General features: G+C 50.7%; 1 protein-coding gene across 25 annotated transcripts in view; it reads right to left on the bottom strand.

Annotated features, from left to right (window-relative positions):
• The window catches only part of PLEKHA7 (pleckstrin homology domain containing A7), a 229,981-nt gene that overhangs the window by 6,079 nt on the left and 208,070 nt on the right, over nucleotides 1-15,832 (bottom strand). For 17 of the 25 annotated variants that reach the window (XR_002341555.1, XR_002341557.1, XR_002341556.1 and 14 more), the window contains 8 exons: nucleotides 12,703-12,811; nucleotides 12,312-12,538; nucleotides 8,324-8,512; nucleotides 8,109-8,226; nucleotides 5,811-5,914; nucleotides 5,183-5,383; nucleotides 2,226-2,384; nucleotides 50-183 (listed from right to left, as the gene is read on the bottom strand). Coding sequence is in view for 15 of the 25 variants with exons in the window: in XM_021083278.1 (XP_020938937.1) it covers nucleotides 50-183; nucleotides 2,226-2,384; nucleotides 5,183-5,383; nucleotides 5,811-5,914; nucleotides 8,109-8,226; nucleotides 8,324-8,512; nucleotides 12,312-12,538; nucleotides 12,703-12,811 (1,241 nt within the window). In the remaining 10 variants the exon portion in view is untranslated. Of the gene's footprint in view, nucleotides 1-49; nucleotides 184-2,225; nucleotides 2,385-3,741; nucleotides 5,384-5,810; nucleotides 5,915-8,108; nucleotides 8,227-8,323; nucleotides 8,513-12,311; nucleotides 12,539-12,702; nucleotides 12,812-15,832 lie in introns of those variants that run through there. The other 8 variants (XM_021083279.1, XM_021083287.1, XM_021083282.1 and 5 more) reach the window with 3 other exon arrangements.

Here is a 15,832-nt window from a genome sequence, read left to right as displayed (position 1 = left end):
CCGAGGTAGCCTAGCAGGTTGTCAGGACGTGAACAGCGCGAGAGCTGACCTGGACCGGGCCAGGATGTTACGGATCTTCTCGGCTTTGCGGTACCGAGCCTGCAGCTCCTCCAGGCTGGGCGGCTCTTCGGGATCCAGCTCCACATAACGCTCGGGGATGGAGACCTTCTCGGGTTTGGAGAGCTGAGGAAAGGACCCAGGAGGCGGTGAGAGGGAGGCACAGAGGTGTGGGTCGGAGACCTCCTCCCCAACCCTGTTCCCCATCCTGAGGGGGCCCATGGAAGCCACAGGCTGAAGTAATTTGCTAAGATCACAAAGGCAGTCCACCGTGAGTCGGGATCCGAACCTGGGTCTGCCTCAAAGGCCCTGTTCTTTCCACCATACGAGGTGACCTCCTACAGGACAAGGGAAGGGAAGGAGGAGGCAAAAAACTAGGCCGGGGGATAAAAATGATCACCCTTAATACCACCTTTGATGTGATCTGACCCTGCCAGCCTCTCCAGCCACACTGACTCACGTCAGCCCCTGCCTGGCTTCTCCTCCTTGGGCTCCAAGGACTGTCTCATCCTCCCAACCTCCCCTTCAGAAACCTTCCCGGACCCTCCCACTCCCACCACCCCTGCTACACCCTCCTGTTTTTCTGTCTGTCTCTCCTCTGTCCAGGACAGAGACCTGGCACTCAGTAGCCCCTCAGCAAACACTCCTTGGATGGGTGGGTGGCTGGGTGGAGGGATGAAAGAAAGTGACAGTGCTTTCCATCCCTACCGAAGCTCCTCTGATCCAAACAGGAGGCAACCATGCCGTATTATCTACCCCTTTCAAGAGGAAAAATGACCCCAGCTCTTCCCCACCAGTTTCTCACACGAACCCAGTGGAAATTCTGGCTTGGTAAAACCTCGCTTGGGCCAAGAATGCCAAAGGCAATTCTTTTTTATGCACCTCAGGGAATTTCTTCCTCCGTGAACTACAAGGGCACATTAAAATGGGGTTGGCTGAAGCGTCGAAAAACAAGCTAAATCCAATCCCAGGGCAAATCTGCACCTGAATTTAAATCCGTGCAGACCTTTTCCTCTGGTCAAAGATGGCAAGAAATAAGCCCTTCTCTGTTATTTCCAATGAGGGCAGATCCAGAAGAAGGAAGCCGATTACATTGTGGCAGGAGGGATTTAGGTTAGAGATAAGAAAAGACTTTTTCTCCTGGCTGGCAGGCCAACTAGGACACCACAGAAAACCCTTTCACTGCCAGGGCAGTTTGTAGAAGCTTCTACAGTGAATCTGAGAAAGCAGGGACCTTTGGCTGTTTCAGGGGTGCCTAAGGAAAGGCCTGAAGGCAGGGGACTGGCCTCATTAACCCCCTGGAGCCCCAGGACTCACACAGATGTTTGGCGTACTGGCACTGTGCACTCCATCCAACAAGAGTCGTCATTCAGCAGCTATTTCCAGAGCCTCTTCTATGTGCCAGGCCTGGTGCTGGATGCACAAGGTGAACCCAACAGCCACAGATGCTGCTCTCAAGAGCGTACAAATGGAGCAGGACAGGCCACAGGAGACCACCCTATGTCTTAAAGACCCTGAGCCTGTCACCCTCCAACTCCCCTTCTCTTCCCTCAGGTAAGAGACGTTCCTGACCTGGGGTTACTTGCTTTCTGGGGTCTGTCCAGTCATGATGCATTTGAGCCACCAGAGGGCGCAAAAAGAATTCGACCAGAACCAGGCAGCTCTCCCCTGGCTCCACCAGGGCTGAAATTTCACCTGTGATTTCCCAATCTGCCCCCACTTTCCCCCCAAGTCTGATGGCCTCGACTGGCCTAACCGGCCAGATGCAAGACCAAACCCGTGGTTTTCCACGGGAACATACCCCAACAGTAACCACCTTGTCACATACCGACTCTGTGCCAGGCCCTGGGCTCATAGCTTTCTAATCGTTGTTAATCGTTTGGGCAATAACATGCTGAGTCACTTACACCCTCACCGCAGCCCACTTTACTGCTGAGGAAACCGAGGCACAGCGAAGTTCAATGACTTGCGCCAAATTACAGAGACAGACAGATCCCAATCTGCATCAAAATGCCTGGGCTCCTCTTAATGCTATTTGACCATCATCCTGGGCCACACTCAAGCTGAGCTTGTCTCCATTCAGGACAACAGCCCCTGGGAGGGTCAGTCAGGCTGGAGTCTGAAGGCCGTGCCTCGGCACGGGGCATGAAGGAAGCCCCTGCCCTCACCTCTCTGCTGATGTCCACGTCATAGTCTTGTGGTTCCAGGTCCAACTCAGTGACAGGCATGGCCTGCACCTTCAGCCAGCCATTCTCCTCCTTGTCCTTTCTGTCCCCTTGTACGGCCCGTTCCAGCAGCTGCAGGTCAAAGTCCTGCTCACGCTTCCACTGGCAACAGAACGAGAGGGTGAAATGTAGTCATTTCCTGTCCCTTTTGGGTGGCTCCTACAGGCAAGGGGGGTCCTTGGGAAGATGGGCTTGTGATTTGTTAGGGAGAAGCTGTGTGACCATGGACCTCAGCCTCATCTGTCAAACAAGGCAGTAGTTTTGTGACATTGATGGTCTCTGCTATGTGCTAAAGTCTGTGAACCAGAGAACAAGGCCTCTGGCCCTTTGATGCTGCCTCTAGACTGCTGATTTCTTTCTGATCTGGGCCCCAGAGTGTTCCAACACGCACCCTGTTCAAATGGGGCACAGGTCTAAGATCCACAACTTTAGACCCACAAGGCCCCCCAGGGATTCAGGAGGCTTCCAGGTCCAAGAAGGTGACCCCAAAACAGAATCTGGGACAGAGCCCCAGAGAAAGGATGCGCTGTTTCTGCCTCCTGACAACTCACAGAAAGCTTTCTGGTGCAGGAGGTGCATGTTGCAGTTCAGAACTCATGGGAAAAAAAAGCCCTTTGAGGCCTGGTAGCAAGGAGAACAGCCAAGGGCCTCTCTAGTGGGTATTCCCAACAGGGCACAGGCAGGAGTGGGGAATACTGCACCCCCAGTGGGGCTGGGAGGTACGCGTAGGAGCAGCTTGGGGCCAGTGAGACAGATAAACTGCTCATCTATCGGGGGAGGGGATGTTTTAACCACTGGAAGTGAAAATTGCTCAATCAAATGCAACATTTCCAAGGTTCCTCAGTACCAACCCTGTAACAAGCAGACTCATAGAGGGAAACTCTAACCCACTGCCCTAAGATCCCCGCACAACGGTTCAGGCCCGCCGTGGCCTTCCCTCCAAACCACCTGTGGCCCAAGTCTCCGCAGGCCTCGATGCTGAGCAGGTTGTTGAGGAAAGGGAATGGCCTCAAAGCCTCTCTTCTCTTGAGCAGAAGCCACGCAGATGCTTCTCCATCCCAGGTTACCTCCTCCCTCCTAGTCCATCCACTCCACAGAGCCCCAAGCGGTCCCAACTGCCTTTAAGGCCCTCTCAAACCCCTGGCCTCCCAAGCCCTAAACCCAGAGCCACATCAGCACATTTCACCCATTCATGCACAAGCTCTCAATACCGACTCGAAATCAGTGTAATCGCTCTTAGGTGATCATTTTCAATTATAGGATGAAAGGATTAGGCGGATGAAGATTCAGAGATGAAAAATTAATTTAATGATTCACAAAGAAAACACACATTTTTTTTCACACGCTCACCAGTGCCCCAAATGGAGTCAAGTCCTCACATAAACCCAGCCTGATTGTTTCCACAAACAGAAAATGCTCACTGGACTCTACCAGGTATCCTGGGGAAGAACCACGCCAATCCTTCATCATTAAGCAACACGTTTATTGGCGCTGAGGCAGAGACTTACACAAGCCTTTTTTTAAAGAGAGAAATTACAAGGTATTCAAGTTACGACTGTTTCTACATTTGACACATCAGGTCGTAAAAAGTCAGTGTTATCCCATAGGACATTTACTTATAAAGTTTAAAAGTTACTGGCTTTGCAACTTTTCAGGATATGAGTGTCCTGGGTCTTACCCCTTTGGTGTCTGAGCAACAGCTGCAGAGAGGCCCTCTGAATACAGAACATTATGTATCTCGTTATCCATTCAGGTTATTAAATACTAGAAACACAAAAAGTTTTCCATAAGAAATTGTGCCGATGGGGCTGGAGGAATTAAAACCAAACCACCTCAGACTTGGCAGAACTGATTCATACATGCAGTCTCTGAAGTTCATGTCTACTGTCTAGGTGTAAGGTGTGGCCTTTGATAAAACTCATTGTGCCCAGACCTCTGCCAATGACCATGGCCCTCAGGCAGTGGGGGCTGGCTCAGCCTTGTGAGGCAGCTTTTGAGATAAGTGAATTATGAGTCAGTAAGCCTGCGCAAAGGGGGCAGCAGAAAGGTGAGTCACACATGGGAGTGCTCGCTAGGCCATGGAGAAAAGAGCTGCTATTATAAGCCTGGTAACAAGAGCACAGGCCAGTTAGAGAACGGTTGATGCAAATTAGAAGCTTCTGTAAACACAATCAGGCAGGATTAGAGAGGCAATGAGCGGTAATTCTAAAAGCAAAAGAGCTTGTGCAATGAATTAGGGAAAGAACAGCCAGGCTGGAAGTCTAGGGAAACCCTTGATTTCAAACAAGGAAAAGTCAAATGGAATGTTTCCAAAAGGGACCTAAGGCGACTGTAGGGAGGGTGCAGTGCCTAGAAGCACCACTAGGGGGCAGCATATGCCCCGGCTCTCCTAGGGTGCTGGGAAGCCTGCCAGCACCGCAGTTGTGGGAGACCCCCAGCCCTCAGAGGTGTGGGGCATGACCCTGTGCTCAGCTGCCCCAAAGGGCACCTGCTTAGAAGTTTGGGAGGTTGGTTGGCTTACACTCCTCCTCCTCAAATCATAGCACCGTCTTCCTCCTCCACTTTTCGGACCCTGTACTTTCCAAGTCCTTGGTTCAGCTGCGAGACTCCAAGTGCCTACAAAGGCCTCCCTCAAGCTCGACTGGAGAACTGACTTTGGACGTTTTCTCTGGCTCCTGGGCTCCTGCCGTGACATCCTCACTCCTGCTCTAGTTCCAGGGCACCCTCTGACCAAGTCACACAGGCGTCTTGAGCTGTGAACACACAGCCCGTGGGGGATTCTCTGCACCATCCAGGTCGATGACCCACGCTCTCGGGGGGTGTGCTGTGCTTGTGTCTGGGGGACTCGGGGAAGCTGTGCTCCCTGTCCCTGCCCCGCCTGCTGGACCCTCCTAACATACTGAGCCGAGATCTCCGGGGAGTGGTTGGCTGAGGTAGCGGGACGAGGGCAGACCCGTCCTCTCTCCTTGGCTCAGTGTCCTCTTGCGCTCCCGGACCAGCGCCTTCTGGTGCCGCTTCATGCGCTCCAGCTGCTCCTCTGCGCTCATCTTGCCCCGCTGGTGGTCCCCTGAGTACAGGCGCTCCAAGGCACTCTTGGGTCTCTGAGGGGCAGGAGGGCAGGAGACAGACAAGGCAGCTGGGCTGGGAACACACAGGGCAGCTGCCCTGCTGGCTTCATTCCCACGCCTCTCTTTCCTCCACACACACACATACACACACACAACAATCCAGCTGGGCTCCTCTTGGCCACTGAGAACCACTTCCTCCAAGCACACTTGTGGGCAGGACACCACAGGCCCTCAGGGGCTCTGAGCGCTGCACGAATGAGACTGGGGAGAAAGGTGGGGGGCTCTTGGGAAATGGAGAGGGCAGTCTGACACCCTTCTTGGTGGGCAGATGACAGGGCCCCTGAGATGAGGAGGGGCTGAGGTCACCTCACAAGATCATCAGTCACCGTCCACCTCGGAGCCCTTCCCTCTGTGCGTGAGGGAACAGTGAGCCCCTTGAGAACTTCTCAAGGCCACTCACAGCGTAGGTCACCTTGCTGCTTTCGGCATCCAGACCCCTCCGGAGGGTGACGTAGGGAGCAATGGTGGATGACTGCTGGAGCCTTGACGTGGACCCCGAGAGCCCTTAGTGAGGAAACAGAAATGCAAGTGGATTTGTGGTGAGCAGGACAGGCCACCGGCCCCTCCCTAATCACCTCCTGATCCTGTGAGCAGATCACGAGGACCCAGCCAACAACCCACCCTTCTTCCTCCCCAGGACTTGGAAGAGCAAGGTCCCAGGGAGCAAATGAGGGGCCAGCCCACGGGCACCCTCTGTCCTCAAAGGGGGACAGTGTCCCTAAAGATCTAGGAACTACCTTAGTCTTCCCAGGACACATGCAGAAGTCCTGGGCTGCTTGGCAGGAGCAAAGGACGGAGAGCGAGGAATGCCCTGCATCCCTTCTTCCTGATGAGCTCCTATGCATACTGCATGACCCAACTGGGATGCCCTGCCTGTGAGAAGCCTTTTCAAATGCCCCAGGCAGAATCAGTTATTCCCTATATCCTTCAGTATAGTCACTGGTTACCACCCTGACCACAGGGTCAACATGCCTGTCTAACTAGACTGCAAATTCAATAATGCTTGGTTGACCAACTGACAGAATAAATGAAGAAGGGAAAGAAGGAAGCACCGAGCATTTATTGAATATTTACTATATAACAGGCAAGCACTGTGTCAGGTGTTTCATACAGATTTTGTCCCTGGCCCTACACAGTAGCCCTACCTAACCACTGCAGAGGTACACAGTCTAAGGCTCAGAGAGGTTAAGTAACTTGTCCAAAGTCACAGGGAGCCACAGCCCGCACTTTGTCCACTAGTAGCATTCTTATCAAGGCTGGTCCCTGACATCTAGAAATGGGCATCACACTGACAGGACACCACTAGCATTTAGCACATGGGAAAAAGAACAATAAATGTCCTGCAATACCCAGTGAATCCTGAGCAACAAAAAACTGTCCTGCCCCAAATGCCATTGAGGCTGTCATTGATAAATGCCTCTAGGCTGTAATGAATGATGGGAACAGGGTCCCCAGGTAGAGTACCAAGGGTTGCTGTGGCCCAACTCAGCAAAAGCCAGCCCCCTCCAGGGACCAGCTCAGGCCACAGCAAGCCTAGATAACATGGTAGGCTGGGAGTCACATAACCCCACAGGTGCCCGAACCATGGCTGGGTGGCCTCCTGTTTCTATACCTGGTCAATGGGTGGAAGGTACCTGACCTCCCACCTTGGGGAGCAGACAGGAGGACCAAGTGAGGGCGTGCAGTCAGCCTGCTCAGGGCTTCCAAGGGCCTCCCTTTATAAGGACTTCTGGGGAAGAGGGTCTGGCTGTGGGGAAAATGGGGCATGGGTGAGCCTAAGGGCCTAAGTCTATTCCCACCCCCATCTCAAAGGGATAGGGGGAGGAGAGTGAAAAGGAGGCCTAATTAAGGAGAAAGGTGTATTTGTTTAAAGAAAGGACTCATTGGAGTTCCCTTCATGGCTCAATGGTTAATGAATCTGACTAGGCACCATGAGGTTTTGGGTTCGATCCCTGGCCTTGCTCAGTGGGTTAAGGATCCAGTGTTGCCACGAGCTGTGGTGTAGGTCGCAGACATGGCTTGGATCCCGAGTTGCTGTGGCTCTGGTGTAGGCCGGTGGCTACAGCTCTGATTCGACCCCTAGCCTGGGAACCTCCATATGCCGCAGGAGTGGCCCTAGAAAAGACAAAAAGACAAAAAAAAAAAAAAAAAAAAAAAAAAAAAAAAAAAAAAAGAGAGAAAAGGACTCATTGAGTGACACAGAAGAGGAGAAAACCCTCTGGAAGCCCTGAGGTGGGCAGTCACCCCATAGCCCAGCCTGCAGCAGCAGTGGCTCTGTAGCCAGGACACTGGGATTGTATTCTGGCTCCATCACTCACTGATGAATTGGCAAGTTATTTAATTTCTCTGGGCCTTAGTTTTCTTATCTCTAAAATGAGGATAATAATAGTACTTCCTTCACAGGATTATTATGACTCTTAACTAAGTGAAGAGAAAATGCTTAAAAACAGAGCTAGGCTTTATAGTAATTGCTATGATCATTGCTCCCAAGGGCCGATGTAATAAAAGAGGAAGAGAATCAGGAGATGAGACAGAGGAAGGAAGGACAGGCCCTCCACACAGACCAGAGGCCCCCGCTACCCACCCTGAGGCCCCACACTGTAGGCAGAAGAGGGCAAGGACCGGATGAGGGTTGGGGAGCGGTGGTGTGGTAGTGGGCGGGCTTCCCAGAGAGACTCCACAGAGATTCTTGCCTTACCTCTGCCTGGCAGCGTCTGGTACCTGCTCTCAGGGCCCACGAGTCCCAGCGAGGGAGGGGCCATGTCCCCACTGAAGGTGGCCAGCTCAGGCTCACTGACATACGACCGGAGTTCCACCTGCGGGCAGAGACCGTCACACCTGCCCCACATCCTGACGTGGCCCCCGCTTTCCCCCCGCCAGAGCAGGGCAAGCCCAGGGGTCCTCCTTGCTCACCCTCGAGTCCCCGTTCACGCACTGCCCCTGCTCCCGGTCTCGCTTCCTCTCGTCTGACTGCCGCTTGAGGCCCCTCACTGAAGTGTGCCGGATGATGGTGGCCTCCCTCGGCAGGGGTGGCACGGCCGGGGGCTGGTCCTCTGGGCTGTAGAGCTCAGGGAGCGGGGGCCTGGGAGGTGCCTCGTCTTCCTGTTCAGAAAAAAACAAAAAACAAAAAACAAAACCAGAATCAGTGCCCGGAGAGAGGATGCTGAGTGTTACCATCACGGTGGTGGCCCAAATGGAACAGACCAGGATCACTTCAGCCCAAAGGTGCCAGCGTTTCCCCTGGTTGAGCTGTGAGCACAGGGGATGCCTCTGCTCCAACCCCAGTCTTCCCTTTGATTCACACGTCTGCCATTTTTCCAAGTATTACCTAAACACAATCCAGAACTCACTTCACTTGCTCGGAGGGCACCACAGGGGAGGCAGGCTGGTCATCTGTGCTTATCCGTTATGTTGATGACAGCACCCCACCCCACCGTGCTCAGAACGAGGGGGCTCACTGGCCCTGCACAGTCTCTGGATCCTTCAGCAGGCTGGAAACCTGAGCAAGGAGGTCCTGGCCTTTCTATCAGAAATGTTCATGATTACAAAATATTTCCTCCTTCTTGACTGGGACACTGCATAGGCAATCAGGATGGGTGACTCACTGACCTCTCCGCTGCCCACTCCCTGCGCCGTGATGAATGTAACTATTTTCCAGGGCCCCACCCCTGCCTCTCATCCACAATGCTCTCTAAGGGCTGTGGCTTCTCGACAGACGGACAGCCTTGCCCCTGACTGAACACCCACTCCTAGGACAAATGACCATCGAGACTCCTTCCTCCTAAACTCCCCCTTTCTTTGTGTAATTTTGCTTTGTTTTTCAGAATTTTTCAGAGTTCAGGAAAGGTGCTGGAAGCTTGTTTTGCAAAGATTTATCAGCAATCTTCTAAAGCAAGATATTACATTATTGTGTGAAGTTTAAGCCACCCACCCAAAAGACCCATGGGCTCTCTGAGCATCCGTAGTTTCCAAGCTGGAAAAAAAAATCTCAGAATCACCAATTTCTAAAAAGCTCCAGAAAGACAAACACAAACCACTGATTGCTTTTGATTGAAGGGAAAGAATGTCTGGAGACAGAGGGTGAGAAGGAGACATTTTATTACATATTTTTTGTATCCTTTGATTCTGTACCCTTTCGGAGTATTGTCTAATAAAAAAGTAAATGACCTTAAAGTCAAGAAAGGCTAAATAAAAATAACTATAGCGACATGCAACAACATGGATGAATCTCATGATCATAATGTTGAAAGGATGTAAGCTATGAAAGAATAAATACAGTATTATATATGGGTAAATTGAAGTGTTTAGGATGCAAATACAGATAGCAAAACAAAATTAAAAAGCAAGGAAATTATTCAAAAGTTAAGATAGTGGTTAACTCTGGCTGAAAGAAAAAGGGCCTGCACTGGGAAGGGACCCAGAGGTCCAAGCAATTCTGATTGCTGGCAAAGTCCTCTCCTTAGTCTGTGTGTTGGTATGATATGGGTGGTCTTTTTCCTATTATTTATTAAATTATACATTCATGTTTCATGTCAATCTCAGGATGTATATCATTGTGTCACAACCATAAATACAAACCAACCAACCGACAATGAAAAATGGTAAAACTGGAGTTCCCGTCATGGCACAGTGGTTAACGAATCTGACTTGGAACCATGAGGTTGCGGGTTTAATCCCTGGCCTTGCTCAGTGAGTTAAGGATGCGGTGATGCTGTGAGCTGTGGTGTAGGTCACAGAGGCAGCTCGGATCCGGCGTTGCTGTGGCCGTGGCGTAGGCCAGCGGCTACAGCTCCGACTAGCTCCCTAGTCTGGGAAGCTCCACATGCCGCGGGTGTGGCCCTAGAAAAGACAAAAACCAAAAAACGACAACAACAACAAAAAAACAAAAGGTAAAACTGGTGAACACATATACAACTAGAAGTTGGGGAAAGAAGACCCTCTGGTGACCCTGAGGTTCAACCAAGTTGAAGAGCCCTGCCTCCGAGCCACAGGGGCATGGCTGTGAAGACGAGCTCTGCGATGATCTATTTCAAGCTGCTTGTTCCACACAAGAGGAAGCTGAGGAGCTCAGAGAGGGGATGGACCTTGCCCGAGGATCCAGTGAAAGACGAGGGCTGGAATCTAGGCAGTCCTGCTCCCAGGCTATTGCCTTTTCCCTCTGCTCCTCAACCCAGCTGGCACTCATTCTGCCTTATGTCACAGCAACTGTCTGCCAGCCATTCCCATTATTTATTTTGCTATTTTCTTCCTCCTGTTTTGTGGCCGATTCTCCATGACTCTTAAGATCTGGGAGTAGAGACCTTGAGATGAAGAAATTCACAATGACCTTGGGTCCCAGCACCTGTCTTCCAGCTCAGGGCCTTAGACCATGGCTGGGAGCAGGTGGACAGTGAGCACCAAGGTATGAGAACTTGTGTTTCAGACAGCACTCGTATCAACCTTGTCAGAGGTCCTACACACACGCGGTGCCTAGGCAAAGCTCCTCTAAGCCTTTGTTGGCAAAAGCCAGCAAGTCCTCATTCCGAGGTCCCTTCTGCTGTGGCATCCCTGTCACTTGGACCTGGCCCCTCGTGTTTTCCATCCAAGGCTAGCCGGCCCTAGGAACACGAGCTCTCACAGTACCTGGCCACATCTTCTATTTCTTTAGAGCCTCCTGTGCTCCCAGACTCAGCCAAGGGCTTGGCCCCTCTCTCTGCCAGGCAGGCCAAGGAGCTGGCCTAGGCAACCGCATGGGCCACAGACCTAACCTGAGGACTGGGGCGGAAGGTCCAGTTAGATGCCAGACGGCACAGAGAATGTCAGGAGATGTGGACTGCATTCACTAACTACTATGGAGACCTAATTCAAATTTTTAACATCTCTGGGCCTCAGTTCTCTTATCTGTGGAATGGGGACACTGATCTTCCCGTCTCTACTCCATGAGCTTAGGGTGAAGACCACATGCATCCTCATAGCCCAGCACAGTGCTCAGGGGCAGGTGATGAGAAGGATACCCTGCTGAGATGAACTCACTGCTCCGAGGCTGGTAACTGCAGTTTGCACAGAGCCCCGCATGGGCAGCCACACACCTCGCTGCATGATGCAGATCACAAATTTTGCTCTACTCAGTGCAGTCCCTCCCTCCTGCTTGGCCTCAGTTTTTACAACGGCACAGTGGGAGGGCTGGACTAGAACATCTTTAAGCCCCCTTCCAGTTCTGGAAGACTAAGCACAATGGCAGGGCCCCCGACCTCTCCTTAACTGTTCATGGCTCAGGAACCCCTCAGGACTCTGGCTGGTTCTGTCTCCAGAAGCTTCCCTAAAAGCTTCTCTCCCAAGAGAAGTGGACCTGAGGACAGAGAGGGACAATATCATCTTCCAGAGAGGGAATGACAATGCTCGGCTTCCGGTCATCAATACTCACAACTTTGGGATTAACATACACACTTTACTGTATATGAAATAAATAATCAAAAAGGACGGGGATTTCCCGTCATGGCTCAGCGGGAACAAATCTGACTAGCATCCATGAGGTTCCATCACTGGCCTTGCTCAGTGGGTTAAGGATCCAGCATTGCCATGAGCTGTGATGTAGGTTGCAGACACAGCTTGGATCCTGCATTGCTGTGGCTGTGGTGGACGCTGGCAGCTTCAGCTCTGACTGGACCCCTAGCCTGGGAACCGCCATATGCTGCTAGTGTGGCCCTAAAAAGAAAAAAAAAAAAAAAAAGGACCTACTGCATAGCACAGGGAACTCTACTGATACTCAAAATTCTCTGAAAACCTGTATGGGGGAAAAGAATCTGAAAAAGAATGGATACATGTATGCATGTCACTGATCACTACGCTTGTACACCTGAAATAAACATAACATCGTAAATCAACCACACGTCGATACAAAATAAAAATAAAAAAGACTCACAACTTTGGGCTTTGTCTTGGTGGGTGACTGAAGGGGGGACGTCACCTTCCTCAGCTGGGGTGGGTGAGGTCGGTACGGCACGTAGGTTTGCAGCTGGGGGAAGAGACGAACCTCCAGAGGGGTCCGCGTGGGGCTGGTGGGAGGGCTGGGCGGCGGGGGCGGCTTGCTCTCAGGCGTCGAGAGTGAAGGCACAGGTGGGTGAGGAAGCAAAGGCACCGTTTTTCTCTCTGAGGGGTGGGGATGGAAGCAAAGGAGGCGATGGAACAAAGACTGTCTTTCTCAGAGGACAAGAGGAGGGACTCACGTCGCGATGACCCCACCTCCTCCCCAAGGGTCATCCCACCACCCCAGGCCTCTAACACCTCCACCCCCAGGAAGATGGCCCCCTCACCCGGATTTTTCACCGATTCCACCAGGATTCTGAAGTTCTCTTTGTTTGCACTCAGGCCTGCAATGACGTCTTCAATCCTCCAGAGATCCTTCTGTATCTGTGATTTCTCCTGAGGAAGATGAGGAGTGGTTCATTTCCTTCTTAGGCTCTTACCGGAAGTTTCCTCCTGGGACTTCATGCTGTCATTTCAGCCAAAGCCCCTCACCCTGGGGAGCAGCAGCAACCCCTCTGATAACCCATCAGGGCTAAAGCCAAGCCGGCTTCACTGCTTCCTGGGGAAGCAGAGACGTGGAAGATGCCCAAGGCCCAGGGAGGAATTTCAGAGGAGCTCACACCAGTCTACCTTGCCTGTTTTCACCTAATTGGACAGCCTTAAATATTGTACACTGCCACTTATGTGTGGTCACCTAGAGTTGCCAGATTCAGAGACAGAAAGTAGAAAGGTGGTTGGCAGGGGAAGGGAAATAGGGACTGTTGTTTGATGTGTACAGAGCTGCAGTTTTGTGAGAAGAAAAACTTTCTGGAGAATTGGGTGCATGACAATATGAACATAACTTTTTTTTTTTTTTTTTGGTCTTTTTAGGGCTGCACCTGCAGCATATGGAAGTTCCCAGGCTTGGGTCCAATCAGAACTGTAGCTGCCGGCCTACACCACAGCTCATGGAAATTCTGGATCCTTAACCCACTGAGCGAGGCCAGGGATTGAACCTGCATCCTCATGGTTGCTAGTCAGATTCATTTCTGCTAAGCCATGATGGGAACTCCCCAAATACACTTTTTTTCAATCAGCCACATTTGCAGCATATGGAAGTTCCCGGGCCAGGGGTTGAATCCAAGCTGCAGCTGCAGGCCTAACTCCACAGCTACAGCAACACTAGATCCTCAGCTCACGGAGCAAGGCCAGGGATCAAACCCGTAACTACACAGAGACATCAGATTCTTAACTTGCTGAGCCACAATGGAAATTCCCTGAATATACTTAATAGTAACAAATTGCATACTTAAAAATCGTTAAGGTTAGGGAGTTCCTGTCGTGGTTCAGTGGTAACAAACCCAGCTAGTAGCCATGAGGACATGGGTTCAATCTCTGGCCTTGTTCAGTGGGTTAAGAATCCGGCACTGCCGTGAACTGTGGTGTAGGTTGCAGACGTGTCTCAGACCCCACATTGTTGTGGCTCTGGTGTAGGCTGGCAGCTACATCTCTAATTTGACCCCTAGCCTGGGAACCTCTATACACCGCAGGCAGGCCCTAAAAAGACACACACACAGAAGGTTAAGGTTAATTTTTATGTTAGGTATATTTTACAATGTAAAAAACGGACTGTCTTAGGCAACTGCGGCAGAGGGGAAGAGAAGGCAGGCACTGGAGGTGACCCCATCTCTAGAATATAAAGAGCATCTTTTTAAAGACAGAGGTGAATCCTAGAATTGGGGGTTTATTTAAGAGTACCCTGGGCATTGGATATGATTTGGCAATAGAAAGGAATGAAGCACTGTGTTACTTCACGGATGAATTATGAAAACATTATGCTAAGTGAAATATGCGAGACACAAAATGCCACCTATCATATGATTTCCTTTATGTGAAATGTCCAGAAGAGGTAAATCTGTAAAGACAGCAAGCAGACTAGTGGTTGGCTAGAGTGGAGAGTTGGGGTAGGGATGGGGAGTGACTGTAAGTGGGTACTGGCTTTCTTTTGGGGTGTGATGAATACCTTATACAATCAATTGTGGGGGATGTTACGAAACAGTGTGAATGTACTAAAAATCACTGAAGTGTATACTTTAAAATAGCGGACTTTATGGCATGTGAATTGCATGGTAAAGCTGTTACAATTTATGAAAGTACAATGAGAAAAAAGCCAGGCTTAGGACCATAGGCACACGCTGACAAGTTATAACCAAAGCCACCTGGGAAGAGGCCCTAGAAAGAGGTGAGCAGGATCTGTCATGATTAAGGGATCGTGGGCATCTTTTAATTGAGTTGTCAAACAACAGACATGGTATTCTTTTCATTTTAAAATTATCATGGTCCCGTAAGCAATGACACCTGATGTATAGCCCTGGGAACTATATCTAGTCACTTATGATGGAGCATGATGGAGGATAATGTGAGAAAAAGAATGTATATATGTATGTGTGACTGAGTCACCTTGCTGTACAGTAGAAAACCGACAGAACACTATAAACCAGCTATAATGGAAAATATAAAAATCATCTGAAAGATTCCGTCGTGGCAGTGGTTAATGAATCGATTAGAACCATGAGTTGCGGTTCGTCCTGCCTTGCTCATGGTTACGATCCGCGTTGCGTGAGCTGTGGTGTAGGTTGCAGACACGGCTCGATCCGTGTTGCTGTGCTCTGCGTAGCGTGGCTGCAGCTCCGATTCAACCCTAGCTGGAACTCCAATCGCAGAGCGCCAAGAAATAGCAACAACAACAACAACAACAACAACAACAACAACAACAACAAAAAATCATCTGAAAAAAAAACAATAAAATTATCATGGTCTCGGGAGTTCCCATCATGGCTCAGCAGAAACAAATCCGACTAGTATTCATGAGGATGAGGGTTCAATCCCTGGCCTTGCTCAGTGGGTTAAGGATCCGGTGTTGCCATAAGCTGTAGTGTAGGTTGCAGACGTGGCTAGGATCCTGCATTGCTGTGGCTGTGGTGTAAGCCAGCTGCTGCAGCTCTGATTTGTCCCCTAGCCTGGAAAATTCCATATGCTTCAGGTGCAGCCCTAAAAAGCAAAACAACAACAACAACAACAACAAAATTTTAAATCATGGTCCCACTCCATAGATTTTAAAAAGGAAGGCTCCACACCCTTATCTCCTCTCAAGGTACCCAGCTGCCCTCAAATGGAAGAGTTCTCACATGTGTGATACTTGTGGACTTGTCTGGTTCTGCAACTAGACCATTGCTGCTGGGTACTGCCCCACAGGGCACTGAGCGGGTTCTCAGCACATGTGTGTTGAATAAATAAAGGACCAATCACATACAAGTCCCGAAGCAAGCACTGTCCCACAGCTGTGACAAGAGATGTCTGATGCTTCCCTCCTAAGGGGGGCTCACACTCTCATACTCTCCCCACCTTTCCAACATCGGTGCACATCCTCGGGGCTGA

This window comes from Sus scrofa, chromosome 2 (assembly GCF_000003025.6).
Source record: "Sus scrofa isolate TJ Tabasco breed Duroc chromosome 2, Sscrofa11.1, whole genome shotgun sequence".
Taxonomy (NCBI): Eukaryota; Metazoa; Chordata; class Mammalia; order Artiodactyla; family Suidae; genus Sus; species Sus scrofa.
The sequence above is the reverse complement of the archived record's forward strand: the minus strand, read 5'-3'. Positions and strand labels throughout refer to the sequence as shown.